Raw genomic sequence first — 17,428 nt, forward strand, 5'->3', positions numbered from 1 at the left:
ACAGGGGTAAGGGAACAGGGATACTGGAGGGATGGAGGTAGATATGTACAGGGGAAGGGAACAGGGATACTGGAGGGATGGAGGTAGATATGTATAGGGGTAAGGAGACAGGGATACTGGAGTGATGGAGGTAGATATGTACAGGGGTAAGGGAACAGGGATACTGGAGGGATGGAGGTAGCTATGTATAGGGGTAAGGTGACTATGTACAGGGTCAGTTCCAGTGCCATATTTACAATGAGCAGGGATACTGGAGTGATGGAGGTAGATATGTATAGGGGGAAGGTGACTAGGGGTAAGGTGACAGGGATACTGGAGTGATGGAGGTAGATATGTAGAGGGGGAAGGTGACTAGGGGTAAGGTGACTAGGGGTAAGGTGACTAGGGGTAAGGTGACTAGGCATCAGGATGTATGAAAAACAGCAGCATAAATTATAATTGTATGTGTGTCAGTGTGCGTGAGTGTGCAGAGTCCTGTGAGTGTGCAGAGTCCTGTGAGTGTGCAGAGTCCTGTGAGTGTGCAGAGTCCTGTGAGTGTGCAGAGTCCTGTGACTCTCATAGAGACATTGCAAAAATATAATACAAGGGTCAATTTAGATAGTCCGTGTAGCCATTTTGTTAGCTATTTAGTTAGCCAGTTTGTTAGCTATTTTGTTAGCTATTTTGTTAGCTATTTAGTTAGCTATTTTGTTAACCATTTTGTTAGCTATTTTGTTAGCTATTTTGTTAGGTATTTAGTAAGCTATTTTGTTAGCTATTTAGTTAGCTATTTAGCTATTTAGTTAGCTATTTAGTTAGCCATTTTGTTAGCTATTTTGTTAGCTATTTCGTTAGCCATTTTGTTCGCTATTTAGTTAGATATTTAGTTAGCTATTTTGTTAGATATTTAATTAGCTATTTTGTTAGCTATTTTGTTAGCTATTTAGCAGTCTTATGGCTTGGGGATAGAAGCTGTTCAGGAGCCTGTTGGTGTCAGACTTGATGCACCGGTACCGTTTGCCATGTCGAAGCAGAAAGAACCTTCTAAGGCTTGGTTATCTGGAGTCTTTAACAATTTTACAGGCCTGCCTTTCACACCGCCTGATATAGAGATCCTGGATGGGCGGCCCCAGTGATGTACTCAGCTGTCTGCATCACCCTCTGTTGCGCCATGCAATCGAGGGCGGTGCTGTTGCCATACCAAACAGTGATGCAGCTAGTCAAGATACTCTCAATGGTGCAGCTGTATACCTTTTTGAGGATTTTAGGGCCAATGCCAAAGCTTTTCAACTTCCTGAGGGGGAAGAGGTGCTGTAGCGCCTTCTCCACGACTGTACGAGTGTGAGTGGACCATTAAAAGTATTTTGTGATTTGGACATTGCTGTGCATTGATTACAGCTCAGCGTTAAACACCATTGTCCCCTCCAAGCTCGTCGCCAAGCTTAAGACCCTGAACACTTCCCTCTGCAACTGGATCCAGGACTTCCTGACAGGTGACCCTCAACACAGCCATGCTGACCCTCAGCACAGGGGCCCCCCAGGGGTGTGTGCTTAGTCCCCTCCTGTACTTCCTGTTTACCCATGACTGTGTGGCCACACAGGACTCCGACACCATCATTAAGTTTGCTGATGACATGACGGTGGTAGGCCTGATCGCTGGTGACGATGAGAGAGCCTATATGGAGGAGGTCAGAGACCTGGCAGTGTGTTGCCAGGACAACAACCTCTCCCTCAACGTCAGTAAGACCAAGGAGCTGATCGTGGACTACAGGAAACAAGGAGGTGCGAGCACGCTCCCATCCATATCGACAGGGCTACAGTAGAGTTGGTCACGAGCTTTAAGATGGATGTAAGTGTAAGGTGTGCAACAATAACTAGGATTATTACTTGAGTAGCTCCTTCTCCTTGAGTTCCAGCTGTAGCATAACAGCGTTGAGCTCCATGTAGAGGTTGTTGGCTCTCTCCAGCTTCCTCTCATAGTGCTCGCGTATATCCAGGGCATGTCTGGTAGAGAGGGAGAGAGAAAGCCACGGGACAAACAGGGTTAATACAAACACATTACAGTACAGCTAGCTATTGTCTGTACGGTATTTATGTATCTATTGTAGGATTCTTTCTGTATGTTCATTCGCTCCCTCACTAACTCACTCATTCACTTAAATATGAATTAATCCATCCGTCCGTCCGTCCGTCCATCCATCCATCCATCCATCCATCCATCCATCCATCCATCCATCCATCCATCCATCCATCTATCCATCCATCCATCCATCCATCCATCCATCATCCATCCATCCATCCATCCATCCATCCATCCATCCATCCATCCATCCATCATCCATCCATCCATCCATCCATCCATCCATCCATCCATCATCCATCCATCCATCCATCCATCCATCCATCCATCCATCCATCATCCATCCATCCATCCATCCATCCATCCATCCATCCATCCATCCATCCATCATCCATCCATCCATGACCCTCTTCCTGTACCTGAGCTCCTCTTTGCGTCGTATAATCATCTCCTCGTCCAGTCTGTGTATACACGTCCCCTCTGACTTGATCTTCTCAAAGTGTTGCTTCACCTCCTCACGCCACTCTGCCTGCAACACAGATACAGCAACAGACGCCGTGTCAGTTAAAACACAGCAACACAGATTACAGTGTCAGTTAAAACACAGCAGCACAGATTATAGTGTCAGCTGCAACATAGATTACAGTGTCAGTTAAAACACAGCAACACAGATTACAGTGTCAATTAAAACACAGCAGCACAGATTATAGTGTCAGCTGCAACATAGATTACAGTGTCAGTTAAAACACAGCAACACAGATTACAGTGTCAGTTAAAACACAGCAACACAGATTATAGTGTCAGTTAAAACACAGCAACACAGATTACTGTGTCAGTTAAAACACAGCAACACAGATTATAGTGTCAGTTAAAACACAGCAACACAGATTACAGTGTCAGTTAAAACACAGCAACACAGATTACAGTGTCAGTTAAAACACAGCAACACAGATTACAGTGTCAGTTAAAACACAGCAACACAGATTACAGTGTCAGTTAAAACACAGCAACACAGATTACAGTGTCAGTTAAAACACAGAAACACAGATTATAGCAACACAGATTATAGTGTCAATTAAAACACAGCAACACAGATTACAGTGTCAGTTAAAACACAGCAACACAGATTACAGTGTCAGTTAAAACACAGCAACACATATTATCGTGTCAGTCATAACAGTTAGACAGCAGCATAGACATACCATGTGTGTCAGTCAAAATGAATCCATGTCACAGAGCATCTCAGAACACTTTCTGAAAGAAAATACACCGTGGACATTTTCCTGCCTGTGTACCATTCTGACTTTGACAAGTGCCTCTTTAGCTGCTGTCTGTCTAGTCTTGTCCAAGGACATAAGGGTTTTTAAGAGAGTGTTTGTGTGTGATTGTGTGCACGTCCATTCGTCCGTCATGGTCCATCTGTGTGTGTGTGGCTCTTGTTATTAAGCTAATGGAGTTTGAGAGCACTCTGCTCTGCCTGCAGCCACCCCTCTCATCCCTCATTCCTTTATGTCCTCCTTGCCCTGCCTCCCCCTCTCTGCCTCTCCTTCCCTCCTCCCCTGCCTCTCCTTCCCTCCTCCCCTGCCTCTCCTTCCCTCCTCCCTGCCTCTCCTTCCCTCCTCCCCTGCCTCTCCTTCCCTCCTCCCCTGCCTCTCCTCCCCTACTCCCTGCCTCTCCTTCCCTCCCCCCATCCTTCTCTCACCTCTTCTCCTCTCCTCCCATTCCCTTCTCCCTGCCTCTCCTCCACATTAAAGCAATCAATAGAATAGACTGTAGCAGCTAATACTTCTTGCTGCCGTCACAAGAAAAATCCATTATGAGAGGAGAGGAGGAGAGGGGGAGGGTGGAGAAAGAAAGAGAGGAGAAAGGGAGGGGGCAGGAGGGGTGAGTGAGAGGGCAGGAGGAGAAGAGAAAGGGAAAGAGAGGAGAATAAGGAGAGAGGCGAAAAGCGAGGGGGAGGAAGAGGAGAGGGGAGAGAATAAAGAGGAAGTGAGAGAGAAGAGAGAGAGGAGTAGGGTAGGAGGAGAGGGAGAGAGAAGAGAGATAGAGGAGTAGGGAGGGAGGAGAGGGAGAGAGAAGAGAGATAGGAGGAGAAGGGAGGGAGAGAGAAGAGCGAGAGGAGAAAGGAGGGAGAGAGAAGAGAGAGAGTAGAAGGGAGGGAGAGAGAGAAGAGAGAGAGTAGTAGGGAGGGAGGAGAGGCAGAGAGAAGAGAGAGAGGAGAAGGGAGGGAGAGAGAGAAGAGAGAGATGAGTAGGGAGGGAGGAGAGGCAGAGAGAAGAGAGAGAGGAAAAGGGAGGGAGAGAGAGAAGAGAGAGAGTAGTAGGGAGGGAGGAGAGGCAGAGAGAAGAGAGAGAGGAGAAGGGAGGGAGAGAGAGAAGAGAGAGATGAGTAGGGAGGGAGGAGAGGCAGAGAGAAGAGAGAGAGGAAAAGGGAGGGAGAGAGAAGAGAGAGAGTAGTAGGGAGGGAGGAGAGGCAGAGAGAAGAGAGAGAGGAGAAGGGAGGGAGAGAGAAGAGAGAGATGAGTAGGGAGGGAGGAGAGGCAGAGAGAAGAGAGAGAGGAAAAGGGAGGGAGAGAGAAGAGAGAGAGGAGTAGGGAGGGAGGAGAGGCAGAGAGAAGAGAGAGAGGAAAAGGGAGGGAGAGAGAAGAGAGAGAGGAGTAGGGAAGGAGGAGAGAGAAGAGAGAGAGGAGTTGGGAAGGAAGAGAGAGAGGAGTAGGGAAGGAGGAGAGAGAAGAGAGAGAGATGAGAGTTATGACGCTGGTATTTACGTCACTAGATGCCATCAGGTTCAGAAGTAGCGGGACGCAGCCAGAAGGAAATGAATCAGAAAAACTGATGTATGTGTGTTTATTGGGGTCGTGCTTATGTGACTGCCTGTGTAATTGCATGCATGGGCACTTGTCCATCAGCTTGTAATTTTACAAGGCAACATATTTCTTTCCTAGACAGACAGCAGAGAAATTGGTATTGAGTGAGAGAGAGAGAGAGAGCTGCTAGTGGCTTAGTAGGAACAGTACACTTCTGTATTCATAGAGACTCACTACTATACTAGAGTGGCCTCTGTCATAAACCAGGCATAGTCATAAACCAGGCATAGTCATAAACCAGGCATAGTCATAAACCAGGCATAGTCATTGCGCGTCTTGCGAGACGCATGCTTCTCTCTGCGACTTGATTGGTGGCTCGCGGTAATAATCTGAAAGAACGTGTTTTGTTTTCCTCAGTCAGCTGAATGTGCCACTTACTTCATAGAACCGTGGTCACGTTAATAACCTTTAGCGTCTAGGACAAACAGAGAGATAAAAACGGATTCTGGCGCTTCTGGAATTAGTTTTCTTTCTAGGAATTACCAACTATGACCCCCATCCCTGAACGCTTAGACTCTGGAGCATGTCCCTGTCTTCTGTTTCCACGCACAACACAAGCTGTGCAGGACTCGTTAGGAATGGAGAGTGAGGAATCTGCACAGGATAACTGAGGGAAATTAATTGATTGTCCACAAACGATCACACATAAGATTGTTTGATGATCATCCCTGATGTTTTTCTCAACTGTTCAATACCTTTCTGATGCACATTTCAATCATTCCACAGCATACTTCCATCACTCCACAGCATACTTCCATCACTCCACAGCATACTTCCATCATTCCACAGCATACTTCCATCATTCCACAGCATTCTTCCATCATTCCACAGCATACTTCCATCATTCCACAGCATACTTCCATCACTCCACAGCATACTTCCATCATTCCACAGCATACTTCCATCATTCCACAGCATTCTTCCATCACTCCACAGCATACTTCCATCATTCCACAGCATTCTTCCATCACTCCACAGCATTCTTCCATCACTCCACAGCATTCTTCCATCATTCCACAGCATTCTTCCATCACTCCACAGCATCCTTCCATCAGACTGAAGTTTGACATGACCTGATTTGACAAATCTTATGCTTTACCTTTTATTGAGATAATAGCAAAAAGGTCAGATTCTAAAGATTCATCAAATTATTTTCCACATTTGTTTCTGATACCCCCAAGTGTCCTAAAACAGAGAATCAAATAGCTTGATGGTCCCTGTTAATAAACTCAGCAAAAAAAGAAACATCCCTTTTTCAGGACCTTGTCTTTCAAAGATAATTCGTAAAAATCCAAATAACTTCACAGATCTTCATTGTAAAGGGTTTTCCCATGCTTGTTCAATGAACCATAAACAATGAATGAACATGCACCTGTGGAACGGTCATTAAGACACTAACAGCTTACAGACGGTAGACAATTAAGGTCACAGTTATGAAAACTTAGGACACTATAGAGGCCTTTCTACTGACTCTGAAAAACACCAAAAGAAAGATGCCCAGGGTCCCTGCTCATCTGCGTTAACGTGCCTTAGGCATGCTGTGAGGAGGCATGAGGACTGCAAATGTGGCCAGGGCAATAAATTGCAATGTCCGTACTGTGAGACGCCTAAGACAGCACTACAGGGAGACAGGACGGACAGCTGATTGTCCTCGTAGTGGTACGAGGAAATATTAGTGACTACCACTGTCATAAACCTTTATAACTCTAAAATGAACGTTTCATTTCAAGATGGCTGTCCTGTAGTCATGTTGCCAGCGTGTCAATGTCCATTCTAGTATTCTGTTTAATTATGTGACAGTACCTGAGATTTGAAGTACGTCTCCTGTGGGGTAGACAGCAGGTCAGCTGAGGCGATGTCCAGGTGCAGTAGGATCTGTCTGAATGAAGGTCTGTTCCTGGGCTTACTGCTCCTGGAGGCAGATACACACATATCTTTAAATAAAACTACAATGTACAACACCTACATCTTCTGATTACTTAAATCCTCTTCTGTTCGTTGAACATGTTCATGCCCTGTCCTCCCACCCCTTCTTTTGTGCCCTGTCTTCCCACCCCTTCTTTTGTGCCCTGTCCTCCCACCCCTTCTTTTGTGCCCTGTCCTCCCACCCCTTCTTTTGTGCCCTGTCCTCCCACCCCTTCTTTTGTGCCCTGTCCTCCCACCCCTTCTTTTGTGCCCTGTCCTCCCACCCCTTCTTTTGTGCCCTGTCCTCCCACCCCTTCTTTTGTGCCCTGTCCTCCCACCCCTTCTTTTGTGCCCTGTCCTCCCACCCCTTCTTTTGTGCCCTGTCCTCCCACCCCTTCTTTTGTGCCCTGTCCTCCCACCCCTTCTTTTGTGCCCTGTCCTGACCTCCCACCCCTTCTTTTGTGCCCTGTCCTCCCACCCCTTCTTTTATGCCCTGTCCTCCCCCTCCCTCCCTCCCTCCCTCCCCCTCCCTCCCTCCCTTTGTCTCACCAGCACTGTCTCAGCAGTATTTTGAAGCCGTCTGGGCAGCTCTCTGGGACAGGTAGGTTCAGGCTGTTGTTTCCTACCCCCCAGATGATGGCTGAAGAGTCCACGTCTTTATACGGTACCTCTCCGGTCAACATCTCCCATAGCACCACACCAAACGACCTGCAGAGAGAGGGAGAGAGATCCCATGAGTCCATACTACTCTTTAAAATGAACACTTCTGTACAGTAAAGACGGGTTTTCAGGAGCCATTGTGAAAAACAACATCAACATCGTTTGTGTTATAGCCTCTTCTATGTACCCTTAATACCCTCGTGCTTACAATGTTGTTTCCCATATTATACAAAAACAAGGCTGTGTAGGCTACATGTTTGTGCGCTGTAAAAGGTGCCAGTCAGTGTGTGTTTATGTGTGTACTGGGCTCCCCTGGCTTTTAGCCCTAGTGCGCCTGGTGCCAGGGTGTGGCTCTTCCCCTGCCGTCGGGTAGAGGATGGGGGATAAGGGAGGTCCTGTCCCAGGGGAGTAACTATGGAAAGGTTGTTGTTGATGACACCTTGGATCTGGATCACCACGGCAACTCTGGTGCGCACCAATAGTATCGTGTGGGCGGGAGAAAGCACCAATAGCATCATGTGGGAGGGAGAAAGCACCAATAGCATCGTGTGGGAGGGAGAAAGCACCAATAGCATCGTGTGGGAGGGAGAAAGCACCAATAGCTTTGTGCGGGAGGGAGAAAAAATCCAATAGCATCATGTGGGAGGGAGAAAGCACCAATAGCATCGTGTGGGAGGGAGAAAGCACCAATAGCATCGTGTGGGAGGGAGAAAGCACCAATAGCTTTGTGCGGGAGGGAGAGAGTAATGTTGTGTTTTTGTGATTATTTTTAGCTTCTGTCTCTGGCCACTTGTTTATTATCGATGAGAATCTACAGAATGGGTAATTTACCTCTACTGACATATAATGTATTGCGTGTTAGAGTCAGTGGGGGCTGCTGAGGGGAGGACGGCTCGTAATAATGTCTGGAACAGAGCGAATGTGTCACGCCCTGACCGTAGAGATCCTTATTATTCTCTATGTTTGGTTAGGTCAGGGTGTAACTCGGGTGGGGAAGTCTGTGTTTCCCGTTTCTTTGTTTTTGGGCCGAGTGTGGTTCCCAATCAGAGGCAGCTGTCTATCGTTGTCTCTGATTGGGAATCATGCTTAGGCAGCCTGTTTTCCACCTGTGTTTGTGGGAGGTTATTTTCTGTTTAGCATCTGTACCTGACAGAACTGTGTGCTTTCGTTTTTTCGCCGTTTGTTATTTTGTTTGAGTGTGTTTGTGAAATAAAGGATCGTGAACACTTACCACGCTGCGCCTTGGTCCACTCCTCCTTCTAACGACGAGCGTTACAGAACATCCCACCAAAAACGGACCAAGCAGCGTGGCCAGGATAGTTGGACATGGGAGGAGATCATGAGGGGATCAGGACCCTGGACGCGGATTGGGGAATATCGCCGTTCAAGGGAGCAGAAGGAGGCAGCAATAGATGAACGGCGGTGATACGAGGAATTAGCACGGCAACGATGGGGGGGGGGGGCACACGGGGTGATTGGCGGAGTCAGGGTGTAGACCTGAGCCAACTCCCCGTGCTTACCGTGGGGAGCGTGTGTCCAGTCAGGCACCGTGTTATGCGGTGATGCGCACTGTGTCTCCAGTACGCCTCCTCGGTCCAGGATATCCTGACCCGGCTCTACGCACTGTGTCTCCAGTGCGCATCACCGCATAACACGGTGCCTGACTGGTGTTAGTGATGACCCATGGCACTGTATCTCCAGTGCGCATTCACAGCCCATTGCGTCCTGTGCCAGCGCCCCGCACTTTCCGGGCTAAAGTGACCATCCAGCCAGTACGGGTTGCACCGGTTCAGCGCTCCTGGTCTCCAGTACGCCTCCTCGGTCCAGGATATCCTGCGCCGGCTCTACGCACTGTGTCGCCAGTGCGCCTTCACAGCCCAGTGCGTCCTGTGCCAGCGCCCCGCACTTTCCGGGCTAAAGTGACCATCCAGCCAGGACGGGTTGCACCGGCTCAGCGCTCCTGGTCTCCAGTACGCCTCCTCGGTCCAGGATATCCTGCGCCGGCTCTACGCACTGTGTCGCCAGTGCGCCTTCACAGCCCAGTGCGTCCTGTGCCAGCGCCCCGCACTTGCCGGGCTAAAGTGAGCTTCCAGCCAGGACGGGTTGTGTCAGCCCTACGCTCCAGACCTCCAGTGCGTCTCTCCAGCCTGGTAAGCCCTGTGCCTGCTCCACGCACCAGGTTTCCAGTGCATCTCCCCAGTCCGGTGAGACCTGTTCCGGCTCCATGTACCAGGCCTCCAGTGTGTCTCCCCAGCCTGCTAAGCCCTGTGGCAGTTCCATGCACCAGGCTGCCAGTACGTCTCCTCAGTCCGGTGAGACCTGTTCCGGCTCCACGTACGAAGCCTCTAGTGATAATCCATAGTCCGAAGCCTCCAGTGATGATCCATGGCACGAAGCCTCCAGTGATGATCCATGGCACGGATCCTGTAGTGATGATCCATGGCACGAAGCCTCCAGTGATGATCCATGGCACGGATCCTGTAGTGATGATCCATGGCCCGAAGCCTCCAGTGATAATCCATGGCACGAAGCCTCCATTGATGATCCATTGCCCGGATCTTGTAGTGATGATCCATGGCACAAAGCCTCCAGTGATAATCCATGGCCCGGAACCTCCATGGCACGAAGCCTCCAGTGATGATCCATGGCCCGGAGCCTGTAGCGAGGATCCATGGCACGGAGCCTGCAGCGACGGTCCCCGGTCCGGAGCCTCCAGCGGTGGTCTGCAGTCCAGAGCCTCCAGCGGCGGTCCGCAGTCCAGAGCCTCCAGCGGCGGTCCGCAGTCCAGAGCCTCCAGCGGCGGTCCGCAGTCCAGAGCCTCCAGCGGCGGTCCGCAGTCCAGAGCCTCCAGCGGCGGTCGGCAGTCCAGAGCCTCCAGCGACGGTCGGCAGTTCCAAGCCTCCAGCGGGGGTTCCCAGTCCAGAGCCTCCGGCGACGATCTACGGTCCGGTTCCTCCGGCAACGATCCACGGTCTGGTTCCACGAAAGTGGGGGGAGCCCCAAGCGGAGGGGGATCTGCGTCCCGCACCGGAGCCTTCACCAAGAGGAGATGCCTACCCGGACCCTCCCCTATAGGTTCAGGTTTGCGGCCGGAGTCCGCACCTTTGGGGGGGGTACTGTCACGCCCTGACTATAAAGATCCTTATTATTCTCTATGTTTGGTTAGGTCAGGGTGTGACTCGGGTGGGGAAGTCTATGTTTTCTGTTTCTTTGTTTTTGGGCCGAGTGTGGTTCCCAATCAGAGGCAGCTGTCTATCGTTGTCTCTGATTGGGAATCATGCTTAGGCAGCCTGTTTTCCACCTGTGTTTGTGGGAGGTTATTTTCTGTTTAGCATCTGTACCTGACAGAACTGTGTGCTTTCGTTTTTTCGCCGTTTGTTATTTTGTTTGAGTGTGTTTGGGAAATAAAGGATCGTGAACACTTACCACGCTGCGCCTTGGTCCACTCCTCCTTCTAACGACGAGCGTTACAGAATGTAATGGCATCAAACCATGTGTTTGATGTATTTGATACCATTCCGTCTATTCCACTCCAGCCATTACCACGAGCCCTTCCTCCCAAATTAAGTTGCCACCAACCTCCTGTGGTTAGAGTAGTACCCTTAATAAATAGCTATTTATTGCCTTTTTATACGATGAGTAATACTATGACTGAAGCATGTAATGAGTAATACTATGACTGAAGCATGTAATGAATAATACTACGACTGAAGCATGTAATGAATAATACTATGACTGAAGCATGTAATGAGTAATACTACGACTGAAGCATGTAATGAATAATACTATGACTGAAGCATGTAATGAGTAATACTATGACTGAAGCATGTAATGAATAATACTATGATTGAAGCATGTAATGAGTAATACTACGACTGAAGCATGTAATGAATAATACTATGACTGAAGCATGTAATGAATAATACTATGACTGAAGCATGTAATGAATAATACTATGACTGAAGCATGTAATGAATAATACTATGACTGAAACATGTAATGAGTAATACTATGACTGAAGCATGTAATGAATAATACTATGACTGAAGCATGTAATGAATAATACTACGACTGAAGCATGTAATGAGTAATACTATGACTGAAGCATGTAATGAATAATACTATGACTGAAGCATGTATGTGTAAGAAAGAGACAGAGAGAGTTAGTTCGCTGCAGCACTGCTCTTACTTTGCTTCCTCGGCTCAATTTGTCATTTAATGTTTAAAGTTATTGGTTCAGCATGAGGAGACCGGGCACAGACGACTGTAGGCACAGAGTACTGTAGGAATGTATAGTGTAGAGTTGTTATGAGATATAGAGTGGGAAGCTACAGTAGACCTGGCATGGGGTAGTAAGGTACTGTCATGGGGTAGTAAGGTACTGGGAGGCAGAAGCTAGCCTAACTGCCACAGTCATTCTTTACAATTTTTTCAAAGACAAGAAGCATTCTCTGTCCTGTTATGTTATTTTTGAAGAAACCATTTAATTTTCTCAACACCCAATCTTATTTTAGATTTCTCCAGAGTAGGACGGTAAAGGGAGAGAACCTTGCTGTCTCACTGCCACAGTCTTTGTCACAATGCCCTTTATGCAATGGTTCCAAGAAACATTCTCTTTAAATGGAGTTTGTAAAAATGACTCCTCATTTTACTGTCTACAGTAGACCCAATGTACTTTTAGATTTAGCCAGTTGTCTGGCCCAACTGTCAGAGCATGTTAAGGTAGACCAGACAGAACAAAACTGCACAACCTCAAATCATCCTTTCTCTCAGAATAGACAGCGATAAGGGCGGGAGATAATGTAGACCCGTAATGTAGACCCAGAGATAGATACCGAGATAGATACTGTCTACATTCTTGTAGTTTTTCACACATCAACAGTTGTACCTTTTAGTTCACGTGTCAAACTCGAGCCTATTTGAACCGGCCTGTTGGTGGTTTTGGGGGGAAAACGATCTCAATCTATATTTAAATGAGAAAAAAAAAACACATTGAGACTGTGTAGAAATGATCATGGACCTCTACATTTATATAGTTGAATGCACTGATTGAAAGACCCTAAATTAGAGTGTGTGCTAAATTAATAAAATGTTTACAAAAAAATTCTGTTAAAATGTGTGGAAATCAGAATCTACCATTCGAACTCTGGGAGAAATCACTCTCTCATCTTTCAGTAGTGTAGGATCAGTGTGAAATCAGACTCCCCTCTCCATATCCAGTGTAGTGTGCTCTAGGCCCAGGGCCAGGCCACCGGCTTTAGAAAGGATATTTCAGCCTCTCCAGAGCACAAGAGCATCTGGCAAATCAATAATTGAATTAGCCAGCATTCCTCTCTTAGGAGAGAAAGAGAGAGAGAGAGAGAAAGAGAAAGAGAGAGAGAGAGAGAGAGAGAGAGAGAGATGGATGGATGGATGGATGGATGGATGGATGGATGGATGGAGAAGGAAACAGAAAAATAAACAGAAAAGCAGGGTGGGCTCAAGGCACTCTGGATAAGAGCGTCTGCTAAAATTACAAACATTGTACTTAAATGATTTGTAAAGATTTTATTTTATTGAACCTTTATTTTAACAGGTCTCTTTTTCCGATGGGTTGATATCAAAATAAATAATGCTATAATACACGAGGAAAATGTAAGAAGGTGTTTTCTCTTACCAGATGTCGACCTTCTCTGATACAGGTTCATTCCTGATCACCTCTGGGGCCATCCAGGCCACCGTACCGGCGAACGACATCTTGGTGCTCTTATCACTCATCTCCTTAGACGTCCCGAAGTCAGAGATTTTCACAGCGTCGTCATAGGTGATCAACATACTGGAGTAGAGTATACAGACACAGTCAGGGGAAGGTACAGTAGCCACAGAGAGACAGTCAGGGGAAGGTACAGTAGCCACAGAGAGACAGTCAGAGGAAGGTACAGTAGCCACAGAGAGACAGTCAGGGGAAGGTACAGTAGCCACAGAGAGACAGTCAGGGGAAGGTACAGTAGCCACAGAGAGACAGTCAGGGGAAGGTACAGTAGTCACAGAGAGACAGTCAGGGGAAGGTACGGTAGCCACAGAGAGACAGTCAGGGGAAGGTACGATAGCCACAGAGAGACAGTCAGGGGAAGGTACAGTAGTCACAGAGAGACAGTCAGGGGAAGGTACAGTAGCCACAGAGAGACAGTCAGGGGAAGGTACGGTAGCCACAGAGAGACAGTCAGGGGAAGGTACGGTAGCCACAGAGAGACAGTCAGGGGAAGGTACAGTAGCCACAGAGAGACAGTCAGGGGAAGGTACAGTAGCCACAGAGAGACAGTCAGGGGAAGGTACAGTAGTCACAGAGAGACAGTCAGAGGAAGGTACGGTAGTCACAGAGAGACAGTCAGGGGAAGGTACAGTAGCCACAGAGAGACAGTCAGGGGAAGGTACAGTAGTCACAGAGAGACAGTCAGAGGAAGGTACGGTAGTCACAGAGAGACAGTCAGGGGAAGGTACAGTAGCCACAGAGAGACAGTCAGGGGAAGGTACAGTAGTCACAGAGAGACAGTCAGGGGAAGGTACAGTAGCCACAGAGAGACAGTCAGGGGAAGGTACAGTAGCCACAGAGAGACAGTCAGGGGAAGGTACGGTAGCCACAGAGAGACAGTCAGGGGAAGGTACGGTAGCCACAGAGAGACAGTCAGGGGAAGGTACGGTAGCCACAGAGAGACAGTCAGGGGAAGGTACAGTAGCCACAGAGAGACAGTCAGGGGAAGGTACAGTAGCCACAGAGAGACAGTCAGGGGAAGGTACGGTAGCCACAGAGAGACAGTCAGGGGAAGGTACGGTAGCCACAGAGAGACAGTCAGGGGAAGGTACGGTAGCCACAGAGAGACAGTCAGGGGAAGGTACAGTAGCCACAGAGAGACAGTCAGGGGAAGGTACAGTAGCCACAGAGAGACAGTCAGGGGAAGGTACAGTAGCCACAGAGAGACAGTCAGGGGAAGGTACGGTAGCCACAGAGAGACAGTCAGGGGAAGGTACAGTAGCCACAGAGAGACAGTCAGAGGAAGGTACAGTAGCCACAGAGAGACAGTCAGGGGAAGGTACAGTAGCCACAGAGAGACAGTCAGGGGAAGGTACAGTAGCCACAGAGAGACAGTCAGGGGAAGGTACGGTAGCCACAGAGAGACAGTCAGGGGAAGGTACAGTAGCCACAGAGAGACAGTCAGAGGAAGGTACAGTAGCCACAGAGAGACAGTCAGGGGAAGGTACAGTAGCCACAGAGAGACAGTCAGGGGAAGGTACGGTAGCCACAGAGAGACAGTCAGGGGAAGGTACAGTAGCCACAGAGAGACAGTCAGGGGAAGGTACAGTAGCCACAGAGAGACAGTCAGGGGAAGGTACAGTAGCCACAGAGAGACAGTCAGGGGAAGGTACGGTAGCCACAGAGAGACAGTCAGGGGAAGGTACGGTAGCCACAGAGAGACAGTCAGGGGAAGGTACGGTAGCCACAGAGAGACAGTCAGGGGAAGGTACAGTAGCCACAGAGAGACAGTCAGGGGAAGGTACAGTAGCCACAGAGAGACAGTCAGGGGAAGGTACGGTAGCCACAGAGAGACAGTCAGGGGAAGGTACAGTAGCCACAGAGAGACAGTCAGGGGAAGGTACAGTAGCCACAGAGAGACAGTCAGGGGAAGGTACGGTAGCCACAGAGAGACAGTCAGGGGAAGGTACAGTAGTCACAGAGAGACAGTCATGGGAAGGTACGGTAGCCACAGAGAGACAGTCAGGGGAAGGTACAGTAGCCACAGAGAGACAGTCAGGGGAAGGTACAGTAGCCACAGAGAGACAGTCAGGGGAAGGTACAGTAGCCACAGAGAGACAGTCAGGGGAAGGTACAGTAGTCACAGAGACACAGTCAGGGGAAGGTACAGTAGCCACAGAGAGACAGTCAGGGGAAGGTACAGTAGTCACAGAGACACAGTCAGGGGAAGGTACGGTAGCCACAGAGAGACAGTCAGGGGAAGGTACAGTAGCCACAGAGAGACAGTCAGGGGAAGGTACGGTAGCCACAGAGAGACAGTCATGGGAAGGTACGGTAGCCACAGAGAGACAGTCAGGGGAAGGTACAGTAGTCACAGAGACACAGTCAGGGGAAGGTACAGTAGCCACAGAGAGACAGTCAGGAGAAGGTACAGTAGTCACAGAGAGACAGTCAGGGGAAGGTACAGTAGCCACAGAGAGACAGTCAGGGGAAGGTACAGTAGCCACAGAGAGACAGTCAGGAGAAGGTACAGTAGTCACAGAGAGACAGTCAGGGGAAGGTACAGTAGCCACAGAGAGACAGTCAGGGGAAGGTACAGTAGCCACAGAGAGACAGTCAGGAGAAGGTACAGTAGCCACAGAGAGACAGTCAGGGGAAGGTACAGTAGTCACAGAGAGACAGTCAGGGGAAGGTACAGTAGCCACAGAGAGACAGTCAGGGGAAGGTACAGTAGCCACAGAGAGACAGTCAGGGGAAGGTACAGTAGCCACAGAGAGACAGTCAGGGGAAGGTACAGTAGCCACAGAGAGACACAACACCGTCCCTAGAACTATTCAAATGACTCAAACAAGAATATGATATTGAGGTCTGGTAACTTGAGAAACTAATTGTACACTAAGTCTCTAACATCCCTAAAATGTATCATATTCCATGATATGTACTTCATGTACCACCATATGTTTGGCATGACAATGAACACAACAGAGGTAATTGGCTCAAGCACATATAGATCTGCTACCACGCTGAAGCATAGTTATCATGTAGGTAGGACTGACTACTTACTTGGGCGACTTGAGGTCTCTGTGGATGATCTTGTGGAGGTGGAGGTAGTTCATGCCTCCAGCCATGCCCATGGCCCAGTCGATGAGCAGGGAGGGGGTGATCTTCCTACCCGCCCTCAGCACCTCGTACAGCTGGCCCTGGGCACAGTACTCCATTAGGATACAGTAACACGGGGCCTGGGTGCAGATACCCCTGAATGGAGTAGAGGAGAGAGGGAGGAGAGGAAAGAGAGAGGAGAGAAGGAAGAGAGGATTAGTAACACAGTTCTCCATTAAGGTAATATAAATAGCAATTCTATTGTATTCTACTGTACTGTCTTCTACTATATTATACTTTACTGTACAGTATTCTACTGTACTGTATTATACTATATTATACTTTACTGTACGGTATTCTACTGTACTGTATTCTTCTGTATTATACTCTACCATACTGTATTCTAATGTAATGTATTCTAATGTATTGTACTTTATTATACTCTACTGTACTGTATTCAACTGTATTCTACTCTACTGTATTATACTCTACTGTACTGTATTCTACTGTACTGTATTCTACTGTATTATACTCTACTGTACTGTATTTTACTGTACTGTATTCTACTGTACTGTATTCTACTGCAATGTATTCTAATCTACTGTATTGTACTGTATTATGCTCTACTGTACTGTATTCTACTGTACTGTATTCTACAGAGTTATACTCTAATGTACTGTATTCTACTGTACTGTATTCTACATTATTGTACTCTACTGTACTGTAGTCTACTGTATTCTACTGTACTGTATTTTACAGTATTAGACTGTACTGTATTCTACTGTACTGTATTCTTACTTGAAGGTGATGATGTTGGGGTGTTTGAGTTTTCTCAGATGTCTGATGTCTGTCTCCTTGATGTCTCGAACCTTCTTCACAGCTACTTCCTGTCCGTGGAGTTTACCCAGGAAGACGGCCCCCTGGGCCCCGCTCCCTACCCACTGCAGCTCAGAGATGTCCTCAAACGGCACCTCCCAGAGCTCTGGAGAGGAGGGAGAGAGAGAGAGAGAGAGACAGAGAGAGAGAGAGAGAGAGAGAGAGAGAGAACAAAAAGAGAGAGATCAGTGACATACAGTATTGGTAGACAAAAAGGGTCCAAACATCCTGT

The 17,428-nt window shown here is 48.1% G+C and overlaps 1 protein-coding gene and 1 long non-coding RNA gene across 5 annotated transcripts in view; one reads left to right on the forward strand and one right to left on the reverse strand.

The window, feature by feature from the left end:
* The window catches only part of LOC106566170 (mitogen-activated protein kinase kinase kinase 12), a 66,241-nt gene that overhangs the window by 16,560 nt on the left and 32,253 nt on the right, over positions 1-17,428 (reverse strand). For all 4 annotated transcript variants that reach the window (XM_045691945.1, XM_045691946.1, XM_045691947.1 and 1 more), the window contains exons 3-9: positions 17,119-17,302; positions 16,285-16,476; positions 13,147-13,305; positions 7,380-7,538; positions 6,729-6,837; positions 2,479-2,588; positions 1,867-1,983 (exon numbers count right to left, since the gene is read on the reverse strand). In XM_045691945.1, coding sequence (XP_045547901.1) covers positions 1,867-1,983; positions 2,479-2,588; positions 6,729-6,837; positions 7,380-7,538; positions 13,147-13,305; positions 16,285-16,476; positions 17,119-17,302 — 1,030 coding nt within the window. The remainder of the gene's footprint in view (positions 1-1,866; positions 1,984-2,478; positions 2,589-6,728; positions 6,838-7,379; positions 7,539-13,146; positions 13,306-16,284; positions 16,477-17,118; positions 17,303-17,428) is intronic.
* LOC123725574 (uncharacterized) lies at positions 16,487-17,346 on the forward strand. The gene is made up of 2 exons (XR_006758106.1): positions 16,487-16,560; positions 17,201-17,346. It is a non-coding gene; the product is annotated as an uncharacterized lncRNA (long non-coding RNA).

This window comes from Salmo salar, chromosome ssa12 (genome assembly GCF_905237065.1).
Source record: "Salmo salar chromosome ssa12, Ssal_v3.1, whole genome shotgun sequence".
In the NCBI taxonomy this organism is placed as follows: Eukaryota; Metazoa; Chordata; class Actinopteri; order Salmoniformes; family Salmonidae; genus Salmo; species Salmo salar.